Raw genomic sequence first — 21266 nt, 5'->3', positions numbered from 1 at the left:
TTTAACTTTTATTGAGATTTTTTTTTCCACGGATTGTTAATCAGAGGATTTATGGTTTGCAGAACTTTGGCGAAATAACTTGCGACTAACTTTTGATTTAATTACATTTTCTCTTGTGTATCAGACCAACTTAAGTGACTCCTATGTACATAGTTTTTTTTTTGTGTAACCTTGCGCAAAAGAAAACTTTAAAAATAGTCCACTTTATGATTTACTCTAATAATTATAAAATGTCAATATTACATATCAGAATGTAAGAAACGCATCGGGTGTTGTACTCGAGTACTATCTCCGTTAGCCGCCCCTAATTTTGAAGCAATGGTCTGGAGAAAAGGTAACTACGTAACACTACGAACCACCATCTGTAGTGGGATTGATGGTAACATTGTAACGCTACCGTGGCTGTAAGGACCTTTTAGTTGTAAGAAGTAAACACAGCTTCAGTATATATACTTCTGAGGTTTACATTCTGTAAACTAGCTACAAATACCAAATATACAATAATTTAAAATTGTAAATGTGGGTATTGGGTATTTATTGATTCTTTTTTCTGATCAGGCAGTAACAGAAAAACGTAACTTGGGGCTTCTCTCTCCTCATTTTATACATCTGTAGGTAATAAGAGGATGGATTAACCACCAACTTGGAAGTAACCCGACATTTAAAACAACCGCAATGAGTAAAATACAATTTTGTGAATTGTCTGCTTGTGACGAACGTTTTAAAATTGTAACTGTTAAGAAAATAAAAATACATGTGTCGTTGTTTTAAACTGGAGCAGATATTTAGAAAAAAAAAACATTGTACTATTGGGGTTTCAAAATGTAATACTTCCATTATCCTATCTTTTTATTTTCTGGTTAGAACAAAGAATTAAAATCCTTATTTATTCTTTAAATAATAGACTTTTTCTTTCATTTTTTTTGTGTCGTCATATCTGTATTTAAAGACTTCGACTATTTCACACTGTATTAATCCTTTTAAGGTTTCGTACTACTAGTATATTAATGGGAGCATGTAGGCTTAGCCTTGATGGCTAATGTATGTTGTTATTTATTTAAATCTCCGATGACTTGTTTGTGACGATCAGGACCGGTTTTTGATGAAAGAATTATGATGATAGTAAGATAAGTAAAGTTGTATTTTGTTTTCTTTGTGTGCGAGAACAGGACTAGCGAAACCTTTAGAATTCATCGGACTTGCGCTGTGACTCAACAAGCAAGTTAGATACAAAAAAGAACGTGATGTGGTGAAGATTATACAGGGTAGTAAAAAAAACAACATAATCTGTGTTTGGGAGAAAAAAATATCCGTGTTTGGACTGCTATAATACTAACGAATGATGTAGAAACTTCGATAAATCTCTGGGTTGCTCCAGTGATGCCAACAGAGAAGTCAAGTTAAAAGAAAAGCACGTAATATATCAAAGATTAGAGAGAGCAACGCTAGGAGAATCGTCTAATGTGCATGTGGAAGGAGTTTGTGTTCAGACAAGCATAATGCTAACGAATGATATAGAAGCCGCGGTAAATCTTCAGATTTACACAGTGACCCATCAAAATGGTTATGGCAGTCTAAAAGAACCTAACGAATGATGTATGGCGGTTTAGGAGAGAACCCTGTTGTCGAGAATGGAAACTTTCGACCGGTAGAAAATTGTTTTAAAAAAGAAGAGATTTTCAACAACAGTTAAACTGCACGTGGTTTTACGTTTCTTGCAGTTGTAGATTATTTTGTGAATGTACGTAATGAGTTGCCTGAATTGCGAAGTTGTATCTCCTGAAGGAAAATCGTGAAGATCTCAGATGACAAACAAGATCACGTGATTAAATATGCCAATTAATTTGTTTTTAACGACTGTTGGTTACTAATGATCGAATGAAAGTGGTTAACTTAATCAGAACGAGGGATATTTATACATTATTAGTTATTATTGGTTTCGTATAATCAAATCAAAGTGGTTAATTTGATCAGGACTGGAGGCTAGAACTAAGCATCTTGATTGGGGATTTATAAATCGGTTAATAATTTGACTCAGTGCTACGCGTTTAATTGTATGTGCATCTTCTGTACAGGAAATGTTTAAGAGTATAAACAATTATCTGACACATTTGTATACGGCATACAAAGCTGCACGAGGGCTGTTTGTGAATAGCAGTCACTAATTTCCAACTGATAGATGGAATACGACTGCTTAAAAGCAGCTAATACCTACTGTTGGCTATTTTTGTCTCCATCGAGCGGAGTGATATATAACCGCCGCCATAATAATACACGGAGCTACAAAGCAAAGGATCGCGAACCAAGAATTACCTGATTCACAGTCTGGAGTTGCTAGTGACCACGCCCATCCATGACAATACGACCACTGTTGAAATTTCGTAACACGTTTTTCAAAAAAAAACTTTATATTCAAAACTGATTAGGGGTTTATGTGTATTTACAGGGTTCTACGTGTGAATTATTGGTCTGTGTGTTTACAGGGTTCCACATGTGGTTCACGCACACATACGGAAAGAAAGTAAACATGAGTGCTACCAATACTACAGTCAGTACATCAAATTACTGCACGGATTTACTTTGTATTTTACATAAAAAAAAAAAGGTGATTTCACGTTTTTTTTGTTCAGTTCTTTAGCCTAAAATGTTTTAACAGGAAAAATATGTAAAATTATTCAATATAATGTAATAGATTAAACGCTTTCTGTGAACTGTGTATATAAAAAGAAATCGATAATTTAAGGGTTAACTGAATGTGTGGCGTGACAGAATATTTAATTCTATTTGTTGTTGCTAATAACTAATCCAACATGGCTATGCACAGATTAGTTAAACGCTAAATATAATTGTTTTAAATAAAGGCTTTCATAAGGTTCCAAAAAGATCTATCGGGAACAGTAACTAATTACGTTTAACTGTAACAACAGTTTACTGTTTGTTTTTGTTTTCATATATGGAAAACAACCGTCTATCTCTCTCTCTCTCTCTCACACACACACACACACACACACACACACACACACACACAGCAAGCAATATTATTGGACGAACTGGATGTGACATTTAAATTGTTGTTTTCTGACTTTCGGTTACTAATTCATTCCTTGTAATTGACCACAGCTAAAGCAGGCGGCTTTACAGGAACATATCGTATCTAAAATGTGGACTGTTAAATATTAAACATCGGATTAATAGAACATTAATTCACGTACGTTTTATATATGATCAATACTTGAGTAGTTCGATGTGCGTAACTGAAGAGGGCTTTTTACCTGGAGCTTTACGGCTCGTTTTCACAATGATCATTGGATCAATAGATATATTCTCATACTAATAGTGTATCTGAAGTTGCCTTCGGAGACGGTCTTTTATAGAAGGGTCGCATCGTTCAAAGCTATTGATTTTGTTCTGCATATGCAGAGATGAGGGAAATTTCTTAAAATGTTTTTAACCAGGATGCCTGTTATCCATTAATTTTTTGTTGTCGTTGTTGTTTATTACTTGGAAAACGAAACTGTTTACGAAACTACTTTAAAAAAGGTAATATGTTCAGGAACTCAGATACGTTATTGTAAGACACACACACACACACACACACACAATATTCTACAAAATGTTATCATACAGACAGACACCTTTACCAGCCATTTACAGTTTGTACTGTATTTAAAACTCATGTTGGAAGTATTGTATTACAAAAAAAGCTTTTCACACACGAAAATCTGTTTATTGTTAGCTCTGAGTCGTGTTGTCCATATTATATTCGTTGAATATTTGTGTGTGTGTGTGTGTGTGTATATATATATATATATATATATATATATTCATATGCTTTATCTCGGGATTGGTACGATGGATAACATTCGAGCTGTAGATCGAAGAGACCTGAGTTCGAGACCTGACACTGCTTAACACTCCATGAACTTTCGGATGTATGTGCATTTTAAAATTGACAGTCAGTTCTGCAAAATTCGGTCTAGATAATCCCACAAAACTCTATTGTTGGCGGGTGCTATAAATGATTGCCTTCTGTTTGACCATTAGGTTATAATTAGGGACGGTTATACCTTGAGCCCCAGCCTACGAGACCGATGAAGTCTAGAATTCAATTTTCAGTTTCTGTCGTTCATTTTCTCTGAGAAGTGATCTAAGTTTGTTTTGTTTTTCTTACGTTTGTACATTATATCGACATGGTCAAAACCTTTCCGATATATAAAGATCGTTTCAAGCATGTAACATTCTTTTAACACTTTAATAATAGGGTATCTAAGAGTATTTGTTCTTTTAATCCGGCTTAAGGTGTTTCACGTCTCTTAATTAAGATGGGTTGTTTGCGTGTTTTTAAGGTATTTTTGATTTTTTTTATCACCGCCGACAAAAGAACAAGCAAGTTTTTAGTGACGCTATGTAATGTGAAGTGGATTCTTTGCAGTCTATAGAAAGACCAGCAGAAAGGATCTTTCTTGTCAATTACATTGATGGCTGATGTATTACTGTGTTTTCTCGGTGGTATAAATACAAGTAATTAGTGTCGTTTCTGCTTCTAAGGTACTTCATTAAGATCACTTGGAACACCATTTTTATTTCACTTCAAATGGCCTTTTTTAACTAACAAAAGGCTTTTAAAATTTGCATGGGGTATTTGGTATTTTCAACCACAATAGCACCTTATGTGATACATGGTTTAAACAGATATCCCACTCACGGACCAGATATAAGTATCCCTGGTTTGTAACTGGTAATTAGAGAATCCAATAACCAGCACCTGCCATCTATGAGGCGGTTCGTAATCAAACAACAGAACTGACTTTCACAATTATAGAGACGTCATATATACTTATATACAGCTGCAACTGTAGAGCATGTTCAGTGGCATATCGAGCTTTAAACCTTGGATCCATCACTACCTATTTCATCACCTTAACAGATAGACCACGTCATCCGGTTCAAGCACGTGTTACATATTGACCCACGTCATATATTCAAGTGAACTGTGTTTAAAAATAAATCTTTCTCTGTGGTTTTATTTTATAATCAACTTCAAATGAATAATAAAGATTACTAATGCCTGTTGAACTCTTACGTGACTATCGGTTATAACGTCTAACCATTTCCAGAGTAGGTGGCGCTCTTTTTGTTTTCGAATACAACATTATAGTTGTTTTTTTTTTAATCATCCTGGCGGCTCGGCGATAAGTCTGAATGAAGGCTAACCACGACGCAAATCAGGTTTCGATACTCGCTGTTGTTAGAGCACAGATAGCTCATTGTGTAGTTTTGTTGTTAAACAGACCTTTTTCGAAGACGTACTTACCTGTGTATATGTGTCCATGTGCATACGCATGTGCACAGAAAAAAAAACAATTTGTCACAGCAGCGAATCCATCAAAGAAGCACAAACAGTTAACTGTGTATTTAATGGAGTTCGTATATATACATTGCTGCTTAATTTTATGTTTAACGGAGCTGATATCCTGCTGTAGAGTGAAGGTATCGAGAATATTAAAGTTACTAGTTCTAATCTGAACATTGATAAGTGACTCATAGTTAGAAAAGGTTTCCAAATATTACTTTCCTACAAAGTGTGAAAAGAAGAAAATGCTTGGAAAGAGAACTCTGAATGTGTATACATATATATAATTACAGACGTGCTTTGAAGATTGACCTGTTTTATTACACGTGTGGGTTATGTTTCGAGCTGTTCAAGATTAATTTTACCCCTGAACTAAGAGCTCTCCAGCTCTTCTCGATAACAATAGATCTATTTTAAGTGCGTTGTGTGCCAAAACAAGCTAAATACAAATCACAACAAATATGATACTCGCCCATAAACAGCGACTCTCAAGGTAGTTAGCTGAAAGAGAAATAGATGATATACTAGTTAAAAGCCTAAAGGAAAAGATATGAAACCAAAAATACCAGGAATGTATTGTAAAAAAAAAAAAATATTAAGATATAAGATATAAAAATTAAACCAAAACACGAGTATTTAGGCTGAGGGAACTTGCAGTATAGCACTAAAAAAAATTGTCAAATATGTTATTCATTGTTTATACAATTCAAGTTTTTAGGCCATCTACAAGTAAATTTATAATCTGAAACTTTGTATTTTTATCTGTTGGACTTTACTGAAACAAACAAACAAACAAACATTTTAGAATATGTCTTCCAGTGCTAAAAGATGATTTTTTCAGAATACCTGTTAGGCATTGCTAAAGCAAGAATGCAAGGTTTTTAGAATAGCTGTTAAACACTGCTAAACAAGTAAGTTTTTCTCAAGATACCCGTTATACTTTGAAAATAAGAACAAGGTCTTAAAATATCTGCCAGACACTGACTGATATATAATGTAAACAGGTTTTAGAAAACATGTCAGAAATTGCTGAAACATGAGCAAGATTTTAGAACATGTGCTGAACACTGCTAGAACATGTTTGAGACATTATTACAATATAAACAAGTGTTTAGTGTTTGTTTATCACCCGCTGAAACGTATTCAGGAACGTTTCATTAAAACACAATCCACAGATAGTTCAAAACTTCAGTTAGTTTACACATTCGATTACAGTTGATTATTTAGCGTGTATTTCTACAACGTGCGGTTGACACATTAAGTAAGGCCCGACATGGCCAGGTGGTTAGGGCATTCGACTCGTAATCTGAGGGTTGCGGGTTCGAATCCCCGTCGCACCAAACATGGTCTCCATTTCAGCCGTGAGGGCGTTATAATGTCATGGTCAATCACACTATTCGTTGGTAAAAGAGTAGCCCCAGAGTTGGCGGTGATGACTAGCTGCCTTCCCTCTAGTCTTACACCGCTAACTTAGGGACGGCTAGTGCAGATAGCCCTCGTTTAACTTTGTGCGAAATTCAAAAACAGACAAGCATATTAAGTAGTGAGCTTTACTGTGGAATGAATAGTATTGCTGAGATAATTAACCGGTATCTGAAACTACAAAAAGAAAGTTCTGTATTAGTTACAGATCGAAATAACAAAATATGATGAAAAATAATTACAGGCGCCATCATTTGTCCCTGTTTATCTATGGTTATAGTTGGTCGATGAAAACTTTAAATTTACTGTCAGTTGTCTTGGCGAGGACTTGCATAAGAATGGTGGTTTCAAGTCGGGTGTTACTTGTTCATAATTAGTTAAAAAACGATCTCCAGTTGTTGTTCTTTCATTGTTTTGGTTGTTTATAAAGAACGTGACCATGTTCTCCAATCTACGGATTTTCCGGTTTCTCCAATGTGCGTGTGATAGCAGATGTTACATGAAAGCCGGTAACCAACAGTGGAGACCATACAGCTATTCTTTGTCTGCAAATGCGTAAATTAAATAAACCTTCAGTCATTATTAACCATCAACAACAATACGTAACCGTCACTGTATCCCAAAGAGACAAACTGCTGATTAACTGGTTGAGGATGCTTAGTCGCGGGTTAAATTCAAACGTGATAATTACGTGGCTTGTGGCTAACAATGCTTTATTCTAGAAAAAAAAAAAAATATGCATACCCTCAGGCACGTACACGTATCGAAGTAAAAAAGTTCCCAAAACTATTTCTAAGCGTTCTAATAGAGTTTAGTTTTTAACACTTTAACTGAAAGGTTGTCATTAACCGTCTTCTCGTTATGTACCGCGTGCACACTGATGGATCGCAGACAGTTACGATTCAAAGCGAAACGTCTCTTATGGCACGTGAGTTTGGGACATTGTGACCGCTCCGTGGCACTTATTTCTTGAATATTTAATTATTTCATACTTAATTTATTATGCAACAGCGAACGTGTTAATGAACATTGTCACATCTATTTAACGAAGTTCTGTTAACAGCGCTTGGGCTGAACAGAATATCAGTAAACGCATTTTACTGAGTCAATGTATAATTTCATCTCAATAAAGTCTAATGCAACTGACTTCAGTAAATGGTACATTCTGATAATAGGCGCCAGAACGTTTGTATGGTTGTTGTTACCCGCTTGGTGTTTCTGTGATGGCTGTGGGCCGATTACATGCTAATCTATTATAGCCAACTTTCAAGCTTTGAGACTACAGTTACCAGAACAGATTCCTGAAGTTGGTGATTTTTGGCAGTTTTATCAGCCCAAAGTGTGTTCATACAAGTGTTTAATGTGCTTCCTAAAATAGCACATTTTAATAAACGTTGTTTTTTATTTAAACTGCAACTCTACATTGTTAAAAGGGATAACAAAATGCGATCCATTTCTTCAATGTAATTTATATATAAATATTCAACTGAATGTTTTTGGCTGTGAGTAGTAAACAGATGGTTATAAAATTACTGATGATCTAATTTCAAATATTTTATTTCCTACACAGTCGCAATGACGTCCCAGCCCTCTAACGAGTCGGAACTTCAACTGTACAGAGTTTTACAACGGGCCAACTTGTTATCTTATTACGACACCTTTATTTGTCAAGGTAAGTCTATAGAACTGTTTTGAGCAATGTTTTCACTAGTTATTGTCAACTTAAAATCATCATTGGCGTATAGTTGTTTGTTAATATGAAGTCCAAAAGTATTAGGTTGGGCAACTAGATCTGGATGTTATGATGCTCTAATTAAATGAGTTGTTGTGTTATCCATAAATCGCGTGCTGGTGACACACACGCCAAAAAAAAAAAAAAATAAAAAAAATAGTGAAAGTTAAGCTTTTCGTTTCGTACAAAGCTGCTCGAGGGCTGTAAACGATAGCCGTCTTTACTTTGTGGGCGATAAACTAGGGAAAAAATGCTGCCAGTCAACACAACTACTAGTCGCGAATCTCTTTGTCTAATCTTTATCAACGAGTACTGGGATTGACCATAATGTTACAACATCCCTACTGCTGAAAGATTGAGTATGTTCGGGGTGGGATTCGGACCTACGACCCGCTAATTGGCCTTACAGGCCTTCGTAGAAATAGCTGCAATAATTGTTTATATTTCAGTCACGTTCCTTTTGTATAAATTTCCAATTGCATACTCCGTACGCAATTAAACTCGTGCAACATGTGTCGACAACGAGTTTTTTTCACTGATACAGGCGAGAGAGAAAACAAACAAACTTCAAAGTCGTAGTGCTTTTGTCACAGATTCTGGTTTGGTTAATCCGGTTACAAGCAGAGTTCATTGCTAAACTTTGTTTTGTTTTTTTGTTGTTTTTTCATTTTCTCAATCTCTACAGGCTAAAAAGAGCCTTGTCAACAATGAATTATATGGTATGGCAATTTCAGTTAACAATGACAACAGCATTAAAAAAAAAAATGTGACGTCACAGTTCGTGGCGCGAGCGCTTGTTGTGTTAGATATAACTAGCTGGTTGAAATATTAACTTTTTTTTTTTTTAATCCGTGTGCCAAAAAATTGCAAATGTCGCATACGATTATTGTATGGATTATATAAAAGTTTGAGATAAATTAGATAGTGTTAAAGATTGGTAGTTTTCGCAAAGTAATGTCATTTACGCCAAAACACGTTCTCTGTGCCCTCTTCGGTAACTTCGCTTGTTATTTAAATTTTGTTTTTTGTCAGAACCTGTACTTCTTCGAAACAGTTATGCTATCTTAATTAATCCAAGGAGCAGCCCATTAAAACCAAAACTTTAATAGCGCCTACACCTCGCCGTTAACCATCAAATTAACCATCAAACCAACTGGAAAGTTATTTCAGTTTTCTTTTGGGTTTGAAAAATTATGGGTTTGAACTGACTGTTGCTGCACAGTATTTAGACACACACTTGTTGTTGTTGTTTTTTTGATACAGAAATTGCCAGGTCATTATATGGTTTGTATTATTGTACTTAAGTGACACAAGTTCGAAGGTCATTTTAAACAGTTTCGTATATCTTTACTCATATTGAGAATGACACTTAGTATGAAAAAAACAAAATGTTGCTTGTAAATTCGTGGTCAAAGATTTACAGTTCAAGTTATCGGAAGTAACGTTCTTACCGTTTTTATGTGTGTCTTTATCAGTAAAAAAATTCAAATATGTAAAATGAATACTGTAATATTAGGGCCAGAATGCGCCCTAAAGTTTAGTAATAGATAAGCAGTGTCCATTACGCATTTTAAATTCAGTTTTTCACTGTATATGTTTGGCATGAATACGACTATGGTACAGCAACTTAAAACTTGCAAAAAATGAAAAGGTTAGGTTAACTCCTTTTTATAGATCGTTAATTCTCTACTCAAGTCATGATCCTCGAAAAATATAGGTGTTGCAAATTGATTATAGATGGCGCCACTTGTAGGTGTAGAGAGACGATGCATCCTTTCTATTTACGTCTTTTCATACTGTCTTTAAAAGCTTTGCCTGGAAACCTGGAAGTTTCATAGGAACACAAAGCTCACGACCTAAGGATGCAAATTATTCATTCCTTTGACAATTATGACGTGGTAGATGTTTGAGAGGAAACATAACCTATAAGGCCCACTTGTTCAGTGCACGAAACGGTTAAAACTAGTACAGTTATGTGTGTGTGGGTCAACTTAAAACGTTAAAAACATGATTGAAATAAGTTGGAAGGTCTTTCAGATCTAGAAGAAACCATTTTTTAAACTTACCAATGTTAAGTTTTCTCGACTGATGCAAAAATGTTTAATCAGTAATCATCCTAGTGGATCAAATTGGAAAGTGTTATTATTCAATGAATAATATATTATGTTACTAGGAATGAAGTAGCATTTATAGCCTTGTCAATGCTGCACCATAAAGCTCATTCTTATTAAAATACTCTCGAGACGTTTTATTTCCAAGGACTACGTATGACTCAGTGTTTAGCATTCCGGATCTTGAATCTGAGGGTCCGTGGTTCGTGCTCTGCACTGTGTGGTGCCTTGGATACGTTGTAAAAGTGACAGTCAAATCACACTTAGATTAGAGTCGTCCAATCAGTTCAAAAATTAGGGACGACAAGTGCATATAGCCCTCGTGTAGCTTTGTTTAAATTTCAGAAACATTTTATGCGCATGGAAACAACAAGGTATTCAGTAATGAAAATATCTTGAAGTACATTTAGGAACGGAGGTTCATTTGGGTTAACAGTAAGTTTTGTATCACTTCAAGTGTGTCTGTTGCTGTTCTATATATAGTGAATTAAAGTTGTACGTACATTTAGAATTACCATAATTCCTTTTTTTCCGCCATTTGCCTTTAATGTTGTTTGATATTTGTTGTTCAGCATAAAGTTACTATTTCTCTTCTTACTGCGTTCCCCTCTGGTACAGCGGCAAGTGTACGGATTTACAACGCTAAAATCAGGGGTTCGATTCCCCTCAGTGGACTCAGCAGATAGCCTGATGTAGCTTTGTTATAAGAAAACGCTCGCACTCGCTTCTTATCGCAGGGATGGAACCGCGTATTGTTTCGTTATAAGTTGAACTACGGAGAGGGACATTTTTGTTCTGCTTTATTAAACCTTATCAAGTTATAACCCACGTACATATCTACGTATAAATATCAAGAAATGGCCACTAACGTTATGTAGGGGTGTTACAAGTCCAATGTCATCTGGCAACCTCCCTTAGTGGTCAGTGGTGTCTGTGGAGTTACAATGCTACAAACCAGTTTCGATCCCCATGGTGAGCAGATCACAGATAGCCTATTGTGTAGCTTTGTACCCAGTTGCAAACAAACAGTCATTTGGTATTTTAATAGTATCTCAAGATGTGCCTTCAATGGCTCAGCCGGCTTATAATGCTAAAAATCGGTTTTCAATACCAGAAGTAAGCACATCACAGATAGCACACTGTGTAACTTTGTGCTTAAACACAAAATGTTCATGTTATGCCTACATAACATACCAGTTGTTTAATAACTACCGTTACAGATGTGGTATCAAATAGTCGCTTCGAGACTACATGTGTGTATATTTACTGCGTATAAATGTAGATCCTTCCTAGGTTCAGACAGTGTGATTATTTGTTTTATGTTGCTACCATTAGCGTTTGACCAAAAATAAGTTTCTTTATAGTGGTTCAAACGTCTGTAGAAATATTTGAAGAACCAGAACCCACTCTTCATAAGGTAACACATATAAAGTTAATCAGAACCCACTCTTCATAAGGTGACACATATAAAGTTAATCAGAACCCACTCTTCATAAGGTAACATATATAAAGTTAATCAGAACCCACTCTTCATAAGGTAACATATATAAAGTTAATCAGAACCCACTCTTCATAAGGTAACATATATAAAGTTAATCAGAACCCACACTTCATAAGGTAACACATATAAAGTTAATCAGAACCCACTCTTCATAAGGTAACATATATAAAGTTAATCAGAATCCACTCTTCATAAGGTAACACATATAAAGTTAATCAGAACCCACACTTCATAAGGTAACATATATAAAGTTAATCAGAACCCACTCTTCATAAGGTGACACATATAAAGTTAATCAGAACCCACTCTTCATAAGGTAACACATATAAAGTTAATCAGAACCCACTCTTCATAAGGTAACACATATAAAGTTAATCAGAACCCACTCTTCATAAGGTAACACATATAAAGTTAATCAGAACCCACTCTTCATAAGGTAACACATATAAAGTTAATCAGAACCCACTCTTCATAAGGTAACACATATAAAGTTAATCAGAACCCACTCTTCATAAGGTAACACATATAAAGTTAATCAGAACCCACTCTTCATAAGGTAACATATATAAAGTTAATCAGAACCCACTCTTCATAAGGTAACATATATAAAGTTAATCAGAACCCACTCTTCATAAGATAACACACATAAAGTTAATCAGAACCCACTCTTCATAAGGTGACACATATAAAGTTAATCAGAATCCACTCTTCATAAGGTAACACATATAAAGTTAATCAGAACCCACTCTTCATAAGGTGACACATATAAAGTTAATCAGAACCCACTCTTCATAAGGTGACACACATAAATTTGATCAGAATCCACTCTTCATAAGGTAACATATATAAAGTTAATCAGAATCCACTCTTCATAAGGTAACACATATAAAGTTAATCAGAACCCACACTTCATAAGGTAACATATATAAAGTTAATCAGAACCCACTCTTCATAAGGTGACACATATAAAGTTAATCAGAACCCACTCTTCATAAGGTAACACATATAAAGTTAATCAGAACCCACTCTTCATAAGGTAACACATATAAAGTTAATCAGAACCCACTCTTCATAAGGTAACACATATAAAGTTAATCAGAACCCACTCTTCATAAGGTAACACATATAAAGTTAATCAGAACCCACTCTTCATAAGGTAACACATATAAAGTTAATCAGAACCCACTCTTCATAAGGTAACACATATAAAGTTAATCAGAACCCACTCTTCATAAGGTAACACATATAAAGTTAATCAGAACCCACTCTTCATAAGGTAACACATATAAAGTTAATCAGAACCCACTCTTCATAAGGTAACACATATAAAGTTAATCAGAACCCACTCTTCATAAGGTGACACATATAAAGTTAATCAGAACCCACTCTTCATAAGGTGACACATATAAAGTTAATCAGAACCCACTCTTCATAAGGTAACATATATAAAGTTAATTAGAACCCACTCTTCATAAGGTAACATATATAAAGTTAATCAGAACCCACTCTTCATAAGGTAACATATATAAAGTTAATCAGAACCCACTCTTCATAAGATAACACATATAAAGTTAATCAGAACCCACACTTCATAAGGTAACATATATAAAGTTAATCAGAATCCACTCTTCATAAGGTAACACATATAAAGTTAATCAGAACCCACACTTCATAAGGTAACATATATAAAGTTAATCAGAACCCACTCTTCATAAGGTGACACATATAAAGTTAATCAGAACCCACTCTTCATAAGGTAACATATATAAAGTTAATCAGAACCCACTCTTCATAAGGTGACACATATAAAGTTAATCAGAACCCACTCTTCATAAGGTAACACATATAAAGTTAATTGACTATTGCAAGACAGTTTCAAGGGTCTCTCGTACACAGTTTGATTGAAATTACTGGAATTAGAGCCGCGAGCTGTGTTGGATTCCCTGTTACCTTAACCTGTGACATTTAGGACAACTTTAGTATTAACTTAGTCAGCCATCTTTCCTTTAAAGTTGCGCACACGCAATAAAGCAATTACAAGTATATAAATGGGCAGCGGTATCTAATTACAGTGTTTTCTTCAGAACATGCGAGTCGTTTTTGGAAGAATTGGAGTTGGCATTTCACTTGGAGATTACACATAATAAAATAACGTTGATCATACGACAGTGTATATCCACTGTTTTCACTGTGACACTACAATAAATGCATGAAGTGAAATTCAATGAATATTATTATATATCAGAACTAGAAATAACCACTTGGTAATGAGTGTTTAATAAAAAAAATATTTCAAATATAATAAAACAAAAAGTTAATTAATAAAAATAGCCCTTGGATTGACATCAACGACGACCAGGTGACCGACGTGGTTAAAATTTCGTAATCACGAGATTCACGTTCACGTATTTGGTACTGCGAATGTAGAGTGTCGGAAAGAAAAAGTTAATATGGCGTTTGTTTTTGTTATTTTTCTAAACATTCAGTGAACGTTATGACCTTTTTTGTTCATTTTCACCCGCAACTTCGTGAAACAAGTTAAGAACCTCGTAGTTGTACCAGAGTCGCATATCTTGTGATAAACAATCTTTATATCGTCTGTGAAGTCTTGTGGAGCACATGCTTCCACGCTTTTAAGGGTATTTACAATGTAAATGACGTCATTGGTTTTAAAGTACATTTTGTGTATATTCAGTCTTAAGATGACTGTTCCTTCCTATTCAGTGTAGTACTCGAAAGAAGGTGTCAGATCTTTTCTCTGTTTCTTTGTTACTGGTTCTAATTGAGAATTACAAGTGTGTAATAATGTGTACACACATGTGCTTAGTAACTTGCGTTTGAGTTGTGTGTCCTATAAATTGCTCTTTGTTTAGTTTTGAATTTCACACAGAGCTACACGAAGACAGTCTGTGCTAGCCACCCCTAATTTACCATGTAAGACAAGAAGGAATGCAGCTAGACATCACCACCCACCCCCACACGAAGACAATCTGCGCTAGCCACCCCTAATTTACCATGTAAGACATGAAGGAATGCAGCTAGTCATCACCACCCACCCGCCAACTCTTGGGCTACCCTTTAACCGACGAATAGTGAGATTTACCGTACCATTGTAACGCCCCCACGGTTGAAAGAGCGAGCATGTTTGGTGCGACGGGGATTGGAACCCGTGACTCTCAGATTGCGAGTTTCCTAACCATCTGGCCATGATCTGTAGTAGTGTTTATAGTAATATAAGTTTTTAATAATCACATGATAAGCAGTATGTGGTCACATAGCGTATTAAGTTATTTTATATGGAAATTTCTCACGGTGCTTAGGTTTCATAAATATCACTGTCGCACAGAAGTCTTGTTTCTTATGATTTGTAATATTTTGGTAGCGTACTTGTGTATCCAACCAGTGTATTCATATTCTTGGAAAGAGTTAATTTTGTGTTTATACTCCAGGTGGAGATGATGTGCAACAGCTCTGTGAGGCAGGAGAGGAGGAGTTTCTGGAGATTATGGCCCTGGTTGGGATGGCGAGCAAACCTCTTCACGTCCGACGTCTCCAGAAAGCGCTGCAGGAGTGGGTAAACAACCCCGGTAGGTGGCTCTACACCACTCACTCTTCGTGGTTTTAAATTATCTGTGCTCAGCACAGTGATGTTATGATATGTAGTTTGTTCTTGAAGCTACTGAAAGCTTTATATATGCGTTTAAAATTCAAGCACGGCGTCCTGATTGTTTTAAATTAATTACTTCGTTATGCGTTTTGAATATTTTTAAGCACACCCTGTTGTGCTGGAAGCTGTTGCCATGGCTACGTGATTAAGTTCAATGTTTGTTTAGTCGGCCATATTTGCTTTTATCTCATCTCTGACCAGTCTTAAAATTTCAGTTAATTATTTTCGAACTTCAGCTGTTAATAATTTGAATAAGAGAATAGGACAGCCTGTCAAGTGTTTACATTCCTGAACCATGAGTGGACTGTTTACAAGGGAATTACGGTACCTTGACGACAAAACTTGTATTATTAGTGTACACTTTCCATAATCTAACAAAACTTGTGTTATTAGCGTGCACTTCCCATAACCTAACAAAACTTGTATTATTAGCGTACACTTTCCATAATCTAACAAAACTTGTATTATTAGCGTACACTTTCCATAATCTAACAAAACTTGTATTGTTAGCGTACACTTTCCATAACCTAACAAAACTTGTGTTATTAGCGTGCACTTTTCATAACCTAACAAAACTTGTGTTATTAGCGTGCACTTTTCATAACCTAACAAAACTCGTGTTATTAGCGTGCACTTTTCATAACCTAACAAAACTCGTGTTATTAGCGTGCACTTTCCATAACCTAACAAAACTTGTGTTATTAGCGTGCACTTTCCATAACCTAACAAAACTTGTGTTATTAGCGTGCACTTTCCATAACCTAACAAAACTTGTGTTATTAGCGTGCACTTTCCATAACCTAACAAAACTTGTGTTATTAGCGTGCACTTTCCATAACCTAACAAAACTTGTGTTATTAGCGTGCACTTTCCATAACCTAACAAAACTTGTGTTATTAGCGTGCACTTCCCATAACCTAACAAAACTTGTGTTATTAGCGTGCACTTCCCATAACCTAACAAAACTTGTATTATTAGCGTGCACTTCCCATAACCTAAAGTAACCTGTATATACCAATGAAATTATAAATGTTCTTTAATATTTGTCTGCTATATAAATGAGTTTATTTTCAATGATATTAAAGGTAAATTAGCTTTATCTTGTTCTTGTTAGCTAGTTAGTTTATTTGTTTTGAATTTCGCGCGAAGCTACACAAGGGCTATCTGCGTTAGCCGTTCCTAATTTAGATATGAACAACTAAAGGGAATGCAAGCTAATCACCACCAACTTTTAGGTTACTTTTTTTTAACAACGAAAAGGAAAATTGATTGTAGCGTTATAACACTACCACCCCTCCACAGCTGAAAGGGCGAGGATATTTGGTGGAACGGAGATTCGAACCTGTGACCCACAGATTGCTAGTCAGGCGCCATAACCACTTACCCACAATGATAATTTGTGCTCTTAATTGAAATACATTGTTCTTGTGTTACCGTTGTGCACAATAATCTATCAGATTTTGTGTTGCTAGCATGAACAATGCGATGACTGAATAGCATATTTTAGCTATTACTGTGATATACCTTAATCTGTTATAAGTTTTTAGTTTTTGTATTGCTAACCTAAAGGGTATGGTGACATGATCGACTGACTTTTTTCATACTGTTATATATAGATAATATAGGGTTAACATTTTACGTTGTCGAATTTTCAGAATGTTACAAATGGTCATGAAATGAAAATAATTTATGGACTCTAAGGTGTTTGAATGTACTGACAAAGGTTCTAAAGTGTTCGATACGAACTTCAAATCTGGACTTATTTACTCGTGCGGATAAGTAATAATGCGTTAACTATAAAACATCTGGGCTGTTTTCGTTTTTATAGATGCTTTTAACAGATTACGTATAAAAAAAAAGTGTTTTCAAACCTGAACAAAGAGTTTCATAAAACATGAAATAACAACACGTGGTTTTATTACACAGATCAGACGGATAAAAAACAACACACACGCGCGCGCTTAAATGTTCGTAAAAATCGCCCACGTGCAGAAAGTAAAACAGGGTTAAAGCATTATAAAGTTGGGATAGACGCTGCAGGGCCTATACGTGAATTATACATTATTTAGTAACTGTTCAGGCCAGGTGTAAATTAAATAACTTCTTTGTGTATTGAGTCCAGGCCTCAAAGAGTTGACGAGGCGTGACCATCTGCGCTATGTCCACTGTAGGCATTCGAACTCGGAGTTTTAGCTTGGCATGTCAGTATTCGTACCTCTGACCTATCAGGAACAGGCCAGAAGAGAAACCACAAACTTCTTTTGCTGTTGTCTGGACCTGTCCCACAGCGGTATGTTTGTGGAGTAGCACTACTAGAAACCGGGTTTCGATACCTGTGGTGGGCAGAGCACAGATAGCCCATTGTGTAGCTTTGCGTTTAAATCCAAACAAACAAACAAACACAAAAACGTTATTGACCAACGACACCCACACAACGCGGATATGTTTGAAGGGTTGTACTAGTGAATAAACTTTCTACACTTTCTGAGAGGTCTCACACCCCTTATATGTATTCATATAAACCAAACACTTTCTGAGAGGTCTCACACCCCTTATATGCATTCATATAAACCAAACACCTCCTGAAACATCGCAACGTGACGTACACGTGAGAATTGAACTTCCTGACCTTATAACCTAGGAATCTTGTCAGTAGTTTCGTGAGAGTTCACATAAGTACATTTTGCTCAGATGACAGAGAGACGTTCTTGATTCGTAGAAGATCTGGGGTAAGAACATGCTGCATCTTGTTGATACGACGTTCGCAAGAAGTAATTGTCACGTGCCACGGGAGGTGTAAACCGAAGCTTCGACTTCTTGAAACGCCGTGTCGTGTAAGATTTGTGCGTTTAAAATTAAACACAAAGCTACACAATGGGCTACCTGTGCTCTGCCCACCACAGGTATCGAAACCTTGTTTCTAGCGGTGCGAGTCTGCGAACATTTCGCTGTTCCTCTTGGGAACGGAAGATTTCAGGTTTGGGTGTACTTTATCAGAATAGTAGTTGTGTTCATACTGGTGAAGATCATTTAGTGTTACCTTCCTATACTTGTGAATGTATGATAGAACTGATTTCCCACCATTTAACACCACGTTTGTGTGTATGGACATATCTGTATTATGAGATTTATCCACAGTAATGGTTCCAGATACGATGTTCAAAGTGGTTTCCAACAAAACTTTTTTATAAATGTTCTGTTCACGTTCCAGATGGTTCGGGCGTATACGGCTTTCTTATTGCCTTCTCTATAAAATTAAATCTAACCATCTACGTGTATATAAATGTCATACTTGTGTGTTTTAACTAAATTGTAACTCTAAATAGAAGTTAGCGCATACTTTGAATAACCATGTTCCGTCCTGGCTAAATGTTGTTATATTTGACATTTGAAATATTTGTCAATTGAAGTCGAATTTAAATCCTAGCACGCGCAACGGAACTGTCGCGATAATGATAATAAATCTACGAGTTTATGACCATATATTTCATATGCATTCCTAGCAGTAAACGATAAAAAAAACTTCGAAGAAATATTACGCGAGATACATTTTGTGTCTTTGGAAGTTTCACATGAATTCTGGCTTACTGTGCTTTTCGTACACAATTAGAGACAAATGGATAAAATAACAGTGGTTTGTCCAAAATGTTTGTCTTTGCTGCACAAATTAGTAATCGTTTCGGGTATTAAAGGAGACCATGATTCATGTTAGACAGTACAAACTAACAATATAGTTTTAAAAGGGAGTCACGGCTGACATGCGTGTATCTCATTTTGTGTTCGCACAACGTCTTTTAAGTGTTGGCATTTGCCATGATGCATCTAAATTCTTAACTGTGCATTCGAGACAGCATTGACATTTGTGCGTGATATGGCAACCATCAGACGTGACCTAATCTGGAAGCATTATGAATTATTAACCCAAATCCATATACAGTAAAGCTTTTGTGAACACGAGCTATACACGTGGAACTTGCATATACAGTGCATCTTCTGTATTGATTACAGGTATACTTTTATTTGGATTCATTACGCTATCAATGTCCTCTAACATTAAAGAACATTAGTGTGCATGTACATGTGGAATTCTGTCATATTCTTGGAGTTTTTCATAGGACAAACTGACAACCATGATATATTATGAGGATTGTAAATAGAAATCATATAAGTGTATATTTTATCTGAGTAATTACAACTCTGAAGTTTCTTACAATAACTATTGTCTGTTGTTTTTTTTTTTTTTTTGTACGATAATTTATACCGTGCACGATATATCGAATATGAATACATGGTGGTTTATAGACGTAGCATGTGACAGAATACATGGTTACATTCTATATATTCTACGTGAAGTATATTTTTATATGGACAATACTTCTCTCAGTTCAGATGTTTCTCTTTGATAAATAAATAAGATTGAATCCATTATCACTCGTCCAGTTTCTCTTAAATACAAATTCAGAACCTTCGACACCGAAAAATGATTTTATTGTGTCACAATATATCAATTAATTTTCATGATGAAACTAGTTAAAAACTAGAAAAACTAAGTTTTGTAGCCGGTTTTCCCTTTCCAACTAAGAACTGTGCAACTGCAGAATTATTCTTATGTTGTTTTTTTAACCTTCAGAAACGTTCTTTTTAATTAGTCAAAATTTCTTAAAAGGTGAAACACCTTTTCATCAAAGTGAAACATAATTACCGAAAGTTAAAGACAGAATAATTGCAGAGATTTTCCTAATTCTCTACCTCTAAGGATGGCTTTTCTTTTGAACAGAATTGGAGCCAGTACAGGTTACTCGACGCCAAACATGTTCGCCCTTTCAGTCTTGGGGTCGTTATTATGTCTCAGTCAATCCAACTCTTTGTTTGTTTAAAAAACAAACAGATGGCGCTACCGGCCTGTTGCAGTTTTTGTGGTCAGTAGTTCTAAAGGTGGAACGACAGCAGAGCAGCTTTTTTACAATAAAGAAACAAAAATATTAATAAGTGTGTAGTTGAGAATAGCACTGTACGTGATACTGCGAAACGTCCTTCAGCTGGGACAGTAAAACGCAACTTATTTCATAAAGAATTGTTTTAACCTATATTTCCCTATTGTCGCATTAAATTGTCGATAAACAACTCATTGAAATACCAGCTAATTTTTGAATGAGTCATGGGGCTTGTAGAAGAAAAACAAAAAAATCTCGACAGAAAGAATTGCACGCGCACTCGGAATTGTTGAATTACCCAGACGGTATAAGTATTATCTGGGTGACGTAAACAAAAGTCCTGTTTAACTTGCACAGTGATAACGTTGTTTATGCGATTTGTTGGCAATGTACGTTTTTTTAATGAAATACTTTTATTACAGTAGTTGAAATACCTGTTGCTGGTATTGGCTGATTATTAAACATACATAAATAGTGGTACAGAAAGGATTTTTTTTTTTTTTTTTGAAGTAATGGCCAGGTGGTTAAGGCACTCGACTCGTAATC

The 21266-nt window shown here is 35.5% G+C and overlaps 1 protein-coding gene across 16 annotated transcripts in view; it reads left to right on the top strand.

The window, feature by feature from the left end:
- LOC143231868 (uncharacterized) overlaps positions 1-21266 on the top strand; it is a 138693-nt gene that overhangs the window by 51645 nt on the left and 65782 nt on the right. For all 16 annotated transcript variants that reach the window (XM_076466626.1, XM_076466625.1, XM_076466619.1 and 13 more), the window contains 2 exons: positions 8346-8447; positions 15569-15706. In XM_076466626.1, coding sequence (XP_076322741.1) covers positions 8351-8447; positions 15569-15706 — 235 coding nt within the window. In that variant the 5' untranslated portion in view covers positions 8346-8350. The remainder of the gene's footprint in view (positions 1-8345; positions 8448-15568; positions 15707-21266) is intronic.

The sequence above is a fragment of the Tachypleus tridentatus genome, chromosome 11, assembly GCF_004210375.1.
Source record: "Tachypleus tridentatus isolate NWPU-2018 chromosome 11, ASM421037v1, whole genome shotgun sequence".
Lineage (NCBI taxonomy): Eukaryota > Metazoa > Arthropoda > Merostomata > Xiphosura > Limulidae > Tachypleus > Tachypleus tridentatus.
The sequence above is the reverse complement of the archived record's forward strand: the minus strand, read 5'-3'. Positions and strand labels throughout refer to the sequence as shown.